Raw genomic sequence first — 11,137 nt, 5'->3', positions numbered from 1 at the left:
TAAACGTCGCAGACTGATGACGCACAAGATACGCGTTTGCAGCTCTTTTGTGTTTATTCCGAATTTCCACAATCCACTTTCAATGTTTCATGTGTTTTTGTCTGTCTATAGATTCTAAAGCAATGCGTTTGATCAACCTAGTAATTCCTATCGATGCGGACCGAGAGAACTCTTAGCCAAATGCAAAGGACTGCGCAAACATGAACAAAGGGTGGCTTGAACTCGAAAGTGATCCGGGTAAGAAATCAAGCTAACCTAGCTAGCTACCTCGTTAGCTCACCATTTGTTAGTAACTGCGACAGCAGTAACTTTGGCAATGTATCCTCATGCTAGGTTGCAACGTTGGCAGTAGAGTCGTTTGCTCGATTGCTTACTATTCTCTGAATTGTATGCGACTCTTCTATTGCACTGTAGGTGTAGTAGGGTGGCTGGGTCGTGTCTCTCGCACCGTTTTGTCAGTACCCGAGAGATACTGTTTCCAGGTATTACCTCACAAACGTACGGTCTGTTCACATTAGATTTTTTTCGTCGGTTGCAGGGCTGTTCACACTGTTGGTGGAAGATTTTGGTATGTAAATTCAGCATTTTGCCCAAAGAGAATGGCATGGTTGTTACCATTTGGGTCACAGAACCTTTACATGTAGGGTCTGCTTTCTAGGTGTGAAAGGAGTTCAAGTAGAGGAGATATACGACCTGCAAAGCAAGTGTCCAAGGTATGAAGCAATCGAACTTATTCTGTTGTCTGTAGGCTTTGTGTGCACTGTAACCTGGTTTAGTATTGTTAGGCTTTAAACCACTGCATGTTTTTGATTAGTTGTCACCATATGTAAACGAGTTGAATTCGTTAAACTCACTCCTCAGTATAAAACCTCCCACCCGCGCTATCGAAGAGCTAGCTTTTCGGTGGTGCAGCTGGTTAAAACGGTGTTTAACGGGAGGTGGTCGTCGCGGACACGCTATGGGCAGATTTGGAGAAAGCTATCCTGACGAGTGACGCGAAGACATCTGCTACACATGCATTCATCATGTCACATGCATTGATCATGTTTTCATCCCATCTAACCCCTCATCCTCTCCAGCCCTGTGTATGGCTTCATCTTCCTGTTCAAGTGGATTGAGGAACGCAGGTCCCGGAGGAAGGTGTCCACCCTGGTGGACGAGACCTCGGTTATTGACGATGACATTGTCAACGACATGTTCTTTGCCCACCAGGTGAGACTTCTCAGTCACAGGGGGACAGGGTTGTTACTCATGGAGACCAACAGAAGAGATCTCAAGATGGATATGTTATGTCATAATGTAACCCCAAGGCAAAAACGGTACGGCTATGGCAGGAGTTCCACATAAGCCAGTGCTACCTGAGACCAGATGCCATGTTGTACCCAGTGCGAAGCGTGTTCTGTAACTGTGGTCTGCCATCAGCCTAATGGAAGAGACCCATGTGTTTCAGCTCATCCCTAACTCCTGTGCTACCCATGCTCTACTGAGCGTGCTCCTGAACTGCAGTGGGGTGGAACTGGGCACCACCCTGAGCCGCATGAAGGCTTTTACTCAGGGCTTCAGTCCTGAGGTGACTATACACACACACACACACACACACTCACTCACTCTCTCTCTCTCTCTCTCGCTCTCTCTCTCTCTCTCTCTCTCTCTCTCTCTCTCTCTCTCTCTCTCTCTCACTCACTCGCTCTCTCTCTCTCTCTCTCTCTCTCTCTCTCTCTCTCTCTCTCGCTCTCTCTCTCTCTCTCTCTCTCTCTCTCGCTCTCTCTCATTTACCCAGGGCTTCAGTCCTGAGGTGACTATACACACACACACACACACACACTCTCTCTCTCTCTCTCTCTCTCTCTCTTCCAGGGCTTCAGTCCTGAGGTGACAGTACACACACGAACACACACTATGTACAGACGTTTAATATATATATTTTTTGTTGCACTTTTCGTATTTTTGCACTGAGAAGTCATGACTAACAGTTCTTCTTCTCCTATTAGAGTAAAGGTTATGCTATTGGCAATGCACCAGAACTGGCCAAGGCACACAACAGCCACGCACGGTAGGAGTCTGTTATAGTTCATGACCATCTCAGACAAATGTCATGTTTGTAGAATCTTCAATGAAAACATCTTTATACATGACTCATTACTAGCAGTAGTAAAAGTCACCCTCCACTCTGGTATTATATCAGACTAGATGGTATAATAACAACTAATTCAACATAACAAACACGCTGTTAAGCTGCTGGTCTTTTTTTTTATGCAAAAAATAAAGGAGGTATGTAGCATCTCTTTTCAGTTTCTCACGTCTTTGTTCATGTTCCTGTTTCCATGGAGACCGGAGCCCAGGCACCTGCCGGAGAAGCAAAATGGGATCAGTGCTGTGAGGACCATGGAGGCCTTCCACTTCGTTAGCTACGTTCCAATCAAAGACCGTCTGTTTGAGCTGGACGGACTTAAGACATATCCTATAGACCACGGTAAGGAGGCCCGGGGGCTGAGTGTGTGTGTTCTCTGTCCTGAGGGTGTAGAGGGACAGTGTGTGTTCTCTGTCCTGAGGGTATAGAGGGACGGTGTGTGTTCTCTGTCCTGAGGGTGTAGAGGAACAGTGTGTGTTCTCTGTCCTGAGGGTGTAGAGGAACAGTGTGTGTTCTCTGTCCTGAGGGTGTAGAGGAACAGTGTGTGTAGGGAGTCAGGTGGCTGAGCGGTGAGGTAATCGGGCTAGTAATCCGAAGGTTGCCAGTTTGATTCCCGGTCATGCCAACTGACGTTGTGTCCTCGGGCAAGGCACTTCACCCTAATTGCCTCGGGGGAATGTCCCTGTACTTACTGTAAGTCGCTCTGGATAAGAGCGTCTGCTAAATGACTAAATGTAAATGTAAATGTGTTCTCTGTCCTGAGGGGTGTAGAGGAACAGTGTGTGTTCTCTGTCCTGAGGGTGTAGAGGAACAGTGTGTGTTCTCTGTCCCGAGGGTGTAGAGGGACCGTGTGTGTTCTCTGTCCTGAGGGATGTAGAGGGACAGTGTGTGTTCTCTGTCCTGAGGGTATAGAGGGACGGTGTGTGTTCTCTGTCCTGAGGGTATAGAGGGACAGTGTGTGTTCTCTGTCCTGAGGGGTGTAGAGGGACTGTGTGTTCTCAGGTCAGACATGGTGTTGAATGTGTGTTTGCATCCACAGGGCCCTGGGGAGAAGAGGAGGAATGGACAGACAAGGCCCGGCGAGTCATCATGGAGCGGATCGGACTGGCTACGGCAGGGTGAGTCGGGGCAGAGTTAGAGTCAGGGGGCAGAGGGTGTAGCTAACTTCAAGGATTGGCACACGTGCTCTAACCCCCTTACCCCTCGTCCTCCTCAGAGAGCCGTACCATGACATCCGCTTCAACCTGATGGCGGTGGTTCCAGACCGGAGGGTGAAGTACGAGTCCAAGCTGGAGATCCTGAAGAGGAACCGGCAGACGGTTCTGGAGGGACTCCAACAGGTCAGCCTGGCACGCACGCACACATACACGCACACATGCACACGTACATACGCACACGCCTAGCATACATACACCACCCACCAGTGGCGGAACAGGAACAGGTGTTGTGTGACAGACCGGAATGTTATTCCTGTTGTCACCCAGCTGATCCGACACACCCAGCCTGAGCTGGTTCAGGACAAGAAGCCGCAGGACTCCTCTCCCTCCGGGGACACGCCCACCATCAAGAAGGAGGTGGAGCCTGAGCCTGTCACCTCAGAACAGACTCCCTCAGGTGAACGAGTAGTCAGGGGGAGGGAGAGTGGAGTGAGTCATGCACATGATGTTATCAGGTACACAGTGTTGACTCCCAGATCCAGGCTGATATGTTGTGTGTCCAGGCCCAGGAGAAGGGCAGGCGGCCCAGGCCCCGCCCCAGGCCCTGCGCAGCTCCTCTGGCCGGGCCAGAACCGCAGGGAAGACCCCCGGACCTCCACCAGGTCCCCCCGCCAGCAGCCCCCACCCCCTTGTCCAGCGCCTCCCCGCCTTCCTGGACAATCACAACTACGCCAAGCCCCCCATGCAGGTGTGTGTGTGTGTGACACCTTCTAGGTGCATGTGGCCCCATGCAGGTGTGTGACACCTTCTAGGTGCATGTGGCACCATGCAGGTGTGTGACACCTTCTAGGTGCATGTGGCACCATGCAGGTGTGTGTATGACACCTTCTAGGTGCGTGTGGCACCATGCAGGTGTGTGTATGACACCTTTTAGGTGCATGTGGCACCATACAGGTGTGTGTTTACACGAGTTCTGAATATGGGAATCTAAAAGATCTAAACCAGAAAGTGTGTTGGGATTGGCTGGTCTGTGTGACTGACAGGAGGAGGAGGACCTGGCTGCAGGGCGCTCTCGGGGGGCGGGGCCTCGGGGGGCGGGGCCTTCACAGCCCTCGTACTCGGACGAGGAGGACGACTACGAGGAAGAGGAGGAGGAGGTGGCGGGCGCAGCTGCCATGCCCAGCAGGTTAGCATCCGTGCATAGCTATATACGTACAATATACAACTGTTAGCATCTCTGGATAGCTATATACGTACCTACAGTAGGTACTGTTAGCATAAATAGTATATATGGCTAAATACCAACAGTATATACTTTATACAATTTCTGAATAGCTGTTAACCTACAACAGAGATGGCAAATGAACACACATCCTTCACTCAAGTAGAAGTACAGATACTCATGTTTAAAGAGACTGGTAAAAGTTTAAGTACTGACTACACTTTTTCACTCAAGTTAAAGTAAAGAAGTGTGGGCTCTGACATATACTTAAGTAAAAAGTAGCCATTACTACTACCTGTTTTAGTGTCACGCGGTAAATGGACCTCACATCATATTAATACATAATACAAAAATACACTATAGATATGCAGCGCATTGGCCAGGAATTCTTTCCAGGAAAAGATTGAAAAAATATTTTAACATTTTCTTATATATTTTTTTTTTAAATTTATATATATTTTAAAGGTTATAAAAAAAGTTTTAAAAGGTTGGGAAAATCTTTTTGAAAAAAGTTTTTGAAATGCAAAAATATTTTTCCAAACTTACCAATTTTTTTTTTTTATTATTTATTTTTATTCTTCTTCTGTTGCCTTCTGCCTTGCTCCATGGTAGCTTTGTAGATTGACAATAAATTATATTTATTATGCTACCAAATACATATTTAAACTAAGGTAAGAAGCCTGGAGAAGTAGAAAGTACAGATATTTGTGTGTGAAAGTAAAATGTTGTAAAGTACTGATACCAGAACAAAGTACCGTATTTCTTTGAATAAACACTGTGGGGTTTATAACACAATGATAATTTTTGGTGCAGCATTTATTCGAGGGCGGCGTTTAATTAGTAAGAGAGATTTAGTGTATTGCAGCTGCAGTGCGGCCATAGACAAACAAAGAATAGACAAGGAGGTCAAACACGAAGTCTAGTATAAAATTGAAGCCGCGCGTGTCTACATTGTGTAGGGGGGGGGGCGGGGGGGTGCTGGTCGTGTAGTGCATGCCGCACTATCTGATCAAAATGACAGTACAGGTACATACATAGAAGGTGGAATGTAAGGGAGCTACCCTTTCCAAAACTTGTAGTAAGGGTGTAATAGTCTATGACCCAGAGAAACAAAAATATCCGACGAGGCAAAATCCCGGACAATTTTGGAATCCCTGCCGGACACATTTTTTAGGTCTCGAAAAGAGGACATGTCCGGTTAAAGGAGGACGTTTGGTCACCCTATTTATTTACATGCTGCGCATGTCTTTGTATGTTCATATTAAGCTAATGTAGTCTTTATTTTCTCTTTATACTGTGGGTTTAGTTTTCACGGTGGATTTGGAGAAGAAGCTTCAAACTGTAGCAAGAAAGACCCTTGTGTCTGCCAGTGCTTCGAGGGAATTATAATACACTTGTGATTTACTATAATAATAATAAATACTGTATTTTAATTTAACCAATTAAATAACCGTTTTCTGATTTTTTTGGTGCGGCGTTTAATCGAGGCCGGCGTTTATTACACAATGTAAATTTTTGGAGCGGCATTTAATCGAAGAAATACGGTACTTGTACTTTGTTACTTCCCATCTACGACCTACAGTGTATATACTGTTATCATCTCTGCAAAGCCCTATACCTACAGTACAGTATAGACTATTAGTGATACAGTTGCCCCACACCACTAATGACTAGCCGTCTCCTCTGGATGGGACCTGTCAGGTTCCGGCGCAAGGCTGGCCTCCGTCCACGGCCTGGCGGGGGCCCGTCGGGGGGGCCGTCGGGGGGCCCGCTGGCCCTGAATGTCCTGACGGAGAAGTTGAAGAAGGAGGTGCAACTCCAGGATGCCATGACCACGCCGCTCTCAGTCCGCACCGAGGGCCGCAGCGGTGGGATCAGCATCACGGCGGCGTCGCAGCCCTCGCCTACACCCAGCAACGAGAGCACCGACACCGCCTCCGAGATCGGCAGCGCCTTCAACTCCCCGCTGCGGTCCCCGGCTCGCTCGCAGGCGGCCACGCGGCCCTCCAGCCCTGTGGCGTCCCACCTGACCCGCGTGCTGTTTGGGGAGGACGAGGGCCAGCGGCTGGACGCCCGGCACCACCGCGCCGTGCGAGAGCTGGGGCCTTCTGTCTGCACCGCCTTGCTGCACCTGCAGGAGAACGGAGTCCTCTACGCCCTGCCTCCACCCGGTACATACGCCCTGCCTTCACCTGGTAGCTTACCTCCGCCTCCACCTGGAAGCTAAGCCCTTCCTCCACCTTGTACACATGCCCTGCCTCTGTACCCTGCCTCCACCTTGTATATGCCCTGCCTCCACCAATATTCATAACTCCTTCATGTTCCTCCACAGCGGGGACGTCATCGGACGAGCCCAAGGCAGCCCCTCCCCCAGAGAAGAGGGAGCAGGAGGGAAGCCCCGGAGCGGGGGAGGGAGGGGGAGGGCAGGGGGAGGTGAAGGAGGAGGACAGCAAAGAGGGGGTGGAGGTCAAACCCTGCAAGGTCGTCTCCACGGAAACCACAGGAAGCAGCAAACCTTCTGGGGAGAAATACAATCCTAAAGTTAGTCTGGTTCTATCTTTGTCTTTTTTATGTTATCACCTTCAAATATTAAAATGTTCTTAATCATTTTGCAAGGATAATTCACATCATAATCACGCGTATTACATGCTGTGTTGTGAGAACAGTCTCTTCACTTCTCAGTCCTGGGTCTGACTCCAGCCTGAGAGTGAGGCAGTGCTCGTTAGAGGAGTGACTCCAGCCTGAGAGTGAGGCAGTGCTCGTTAGAGGAGTGACTCCAGCCTGAGAGTGAGACAGTGCTAGTTAGAGGAGTGACTCCAGCCTGAGAGTGAGGCAGTGCTCGTTAGAGGAGTGACTCCAGCCTGAGAGTGAGGCAGTGCTAGTTAGAGGAGTGACTCCAGCCTGAGAGTGAGGCAGTGCTAGTTAGAGGAGTGACTCCAGCCTGAGAGTGAGGCAGTGCTCGTTAGAGGAGTGACTCCAGCCTGAGAGTGAGGCAGTGCTCGTTAGAGGAGTGACTCCAGCCTGAGAGTGAGGCAGTGCTAGTTAGAGGAGTGACTCCAGCCTGAGAGTGAGGCAGTGCTCGTTAGAGGAGTGACTCCAGCCTGAGAGTGAGGCAGTGCTAGTTAGAGGAGTGACTCCAGCTGCTGTGTTTCTGCTGCAGGAGCTGCTGGCCCTGCTGCGCTGTGTGGAGGCTGACATCGCCAGCTACGAAGTCTTCCTGAAGGAGGAGGTGGAGAAGAGGAAAAAATATAAAGTTCGTTTGCATATCAACTCTTTTGTGTCTCTTTGCTGGTGGTGTGTGCTTAAACATGTGTTAATGCCACATAAACACATGATGTATGAAACATGTGAGCCAGATATGAAACAATATTGGATAAAAAAATTAATGCCTAGGGCTTTGAACTTAATGATGTTTTGACTCCTAGATTGATGACCAGAGGAGAACACACAATTATGATGAGTTCATCTGCACGTTCATATCCATGCTGGCCCAGGAAGGTAAGCTGACCCGCATCTCTTCTCCAGGCTGATCCCTCCCTGTGCCCTCTCCCCCTCCGTCCTCCTCTCTCCTCCAGGCTGTTCCCTCCCTGTGCCCTCTCCCCCTCCGTCCTCCTCTCTTCTCCAGGCTGATCCCTCTCTGTGCCCTCTCCCCCTCCGTCCTCCTCTCTTCTCCAGGCTGATCCCTCCCTGTGCCCTCTCCCCCTCCGTCCTCCTCTCTCCTCCAGGCTGTTCCCTCCCTGTGCCCTCTCCCCCTCCGTCCTCCTCTCTCCTCCAGGCTGTTCCCTCCCTGTGCCCTCTCCCCCTCCGTCCTCCTCTCTCCTCCAGGCTGTTCCCTCCCTGTGCCCTCTCCCCCTCCGTCCTCCTCTCTCCTCCAGGCTGTTCCCTCCCTGTGCCCTCTCCCCCTCCGTCGCCCTCTCTCACATCCCTCCCAATTCTGACTCCAGCAGTCCAATGACAGACCGGTGTTTTCTGAGATCAGGGCAGGAAGAGGCCCGCAGCCTTATTAGTATGAGTTCATGCCGTGTGCGCTGGAGTGTCAGGACAATCAATGATTTGAGTATCAAACTTCTCTTGTGGTGTTTTTATTTCTGTCTCTATCAGAGGACCTCTTGGGTAACAAACCTCCCAGTTTTGTAAACACGGAGGGATGTTTCAGTTAACAGTTGGGCAATAAAATGCTTCTGGGAGTGCTACGAAACCTTAGAAAATGTTGCCAGTCTATTAACCCAGCTCAGCTCACCTGCTTCCAGACCCAGGGTGGGTGTATTCCCAGGGTGGGTGTATTCCCAGGGTGGGTGTAATCCCAGGGTGGGTGTAATCCCAGTGTGGGTGTAATCCCAGGGTGGGTGTAATCCCAGGGTGGGTGTAATCCCAGGGTGGGTGTAATCCCAGGGTGGGTGTAATCCCAGGGTGGGTGTAATCCCAGGGTGGGTGTAATCCCGGCCTTCAACCAGGCAGTGGGGATGTAATGCAGCAGCAGCCCAGTGCTGCTTTTCTGTGGAAGCATTTTAAACATGCTTTTCTACGTCTTATGAATTTTCTATAGTTCATGAATATGGATGTGCTGTTTTACAAATCTATGAAGCGCAACATCTTTGTATCTGTTCTTCTTCCCCCATCTCTCCTCCCTCTCTTCTTATCCCTTTTCAATTTCTCTCCACCTCTCTTCCTCCACCCCCCCATCTCTCATACCGTTCTTCATTCTTTCATTTGATATCGCTTCTCCATCCCTCCTCTCCCATTCTCCCTTCCTCTTCCTCTCTCCCCTCTAATTTCTTCATGTCTCTCTCTCCCTTCCTCTCTCCTCTCCTCCTCCGCTGCAGGTATGCTGGCCAGCCTGGTGGAGCAGAACATCTCTGTGCGGCGGCGTCAGGGAGTCAGCATCGGCCGACTGCACAAACAGAGGAAGCCAGACCGCAGGAAGCGCTCGCGGCCCTACAAGGCCAAGCGCCAGTGACCAATCACAGCCCTCCGTACTGTTGGGGCTACTCATGCGTTAGGTAGAGAACTAAGCTCTCTGAAGATACAGGAAGTGGCTTCTCTAGGATCATGTGTACCGTTCTTATCATGTTGGTCTCCTTGGAAACATCCGGTTCTCCTGTGCCATGATGATCTGGAGGTTCAGGAGGATCTCTCCTTCGCCCTGCTTCAGGGACATTTGCTCCTTTATGAATGTCTTAAGAAACAACTCTCAATACAGTGTAAATGAGTGAGATGTCATTCAGATTAGACGCATTTAAAGGACAGGATCCGTTGGGCCAGAACCTGTGTTGAGAGGTTTGTCAGGAAGGATGAATTCTGTGGTTTTGTATATATGAACTTGTTGGTGTTATCTCTGCATTGTAACTCTTGTACCATGGCCGCACAGTGGTTCTCTTCGAACCACGTCACGTATAATTCAAATAAAGTCCACTTCTGCACTGCTGACTTAACATCTCAACACCACAAGGATGTTGGTGGATTGATTTGAGGGACACTTCAAATTAGAACTTGTCGACTGGATATAGTTGATGTTATTTTAGTAGTTTGTGTCTGACAAGGTTGTTCATTTGGGGAATACTAGCTACTTTTTGACAGAATGGATCCAATGATTTGTAATTTAATTTGGTACAGTAGTCACTAGGATTGTCCCGGATGTAGTGACACTGTGTCCGCTAGATAGTGCTGCAGCACCAGGAGATGTTCACGTGCAGCTATATTGTCGGTATCTATGGTGACAAAGTCGATATCTGAGGTCCAATACAGCTGCTTTAAACTGGTATAACTTCAGATGTGTATGCAAATATTATTCAATTTGCACCAAATAATGTATTTATCGTAATGTCATTCATCGAGCATATATCTGTCTGCGTGGCACAGTGTGGCTGCATACATGAATATAGAAGCACTTATTAACGCGTATAGTTGGGTGTCACTTCTATGGCATGACACCCTGGGTCAGCAGTTTTTGTCAATTGTGTCTACAGTAGGCTATAGCCACATATTGATCTTGCCGCCTGCACATAACGCTATTCCCAAGTTGAAATCCCGGTGTCCAGTCATAGCAACCAGGCGTAAGCACAGTATGTTTTCTTTTTTCTGTATAATTGAACGTTGTGATGTACATGTTCGACTTGTGTTATTCGGCTATGAATATCGATCAACGAAGAGGAATAACATTTTCAACAAAAAATGTAATGATTGTCATCGTGCAAACTAACAACGGTAACCCAGTTTCCGCGACGCAGGGTTCCACTACTGTGATTCTTCATGGTGAAGGTCTTTAACCAGTGAGCTTGTCCTGCTGCTTCGGTTTGACCGTCTAATCTCTTTTAACCCGACGTCGCTGTCTCACCACCACCACAGGAGCTGATTGCTACAAGTGCAGCCAAAGGCAAAACGTGACTGGGCTGACTTTGCACGTAAGGTTTCAACAGTTCATATGGCTTGTATTAGTAGCTTCAATGAATGTGAAACTTATCAAGAGTAGATGGGCATTTGAATATTATTACTTGAATTTTTTTGGTGTCACCACTAACATTTGGTGCCGGTTTCTCCGTCCCCAGTCTAACGCGCCTGGGCCCTGGGGCCTGGCAGATCTCACACTAGGATGTAGGGCACGCGCACGTAGAATCACTCCCACTCCTT

The 11,137-nt window shown here is 49.0% G+C and overlaps 1 protein-coding gene across 2 annotated transcripts; it reads left to right on the top strand.

The window, feature by feature from the left end:
• Positions 1-38: 38 nt before the first annotated feature.
• bap1 (BRCA1 associated deubiquitinase 1) lies at positions 39-9,958 on the top strand. 2 transcript variants are annotated; one of them, XM_067237050.1, is made up of 17 exons: positions 39-237; positions 539-568; positions 659-713; positions 1,080-1,212; positions 1,451-1,570; positions 1,992-2,053; positions 2,331-2,473; positions 3,171-3,249; positions 3,348-3,471; positions 3,616-3,745; positions 3,852-4,036; positions 4,332-4,474; positions 6,212-6,681; positions 6,843-7,051; positions 7,671-7,763; positions 7,936-8,008; positions 9,334-9,958. In XM_067237050.1, exons 1-17 carry the CDS (start codon positions 201-203, stop codon positions 9,465-9,467), a joined length of 2,220 nt encoding a protein of 739 aa, XP_067093151.1. In that variant the 5' UTR covers positions 39-200; the 3' UTR covers positions 9,468-9,958. The 2 variants fall into 2 exon arrangements, with proteins under 2 accessions (XP_067093151.1, XP_067093143.1); XM_067237042.1 differs by having other exon boundaries at positions 6,212-6,705.
• Positions 9,959-11,137: the final 1,179 nt, after the last annotated feature.

This window comes from Osmerus mordax, chromosome 1, assembly GCF_038355195.1.
Source record: "Osmerus mordax isolate fOsmMor3 chromosome 1, fOsmMor3.pri, whole genome shotgun sequence".
NCBI lineage: Eukaryota > Metazoa > Chordata > Actinopteri > Osmeriformes > Osmeridae > Osmerus > Osmerus mordax.
Note: the sequence above shows the minus strand (reverse complement) of the source record. Positions and strands in the feature narration are given on the sequence as shown.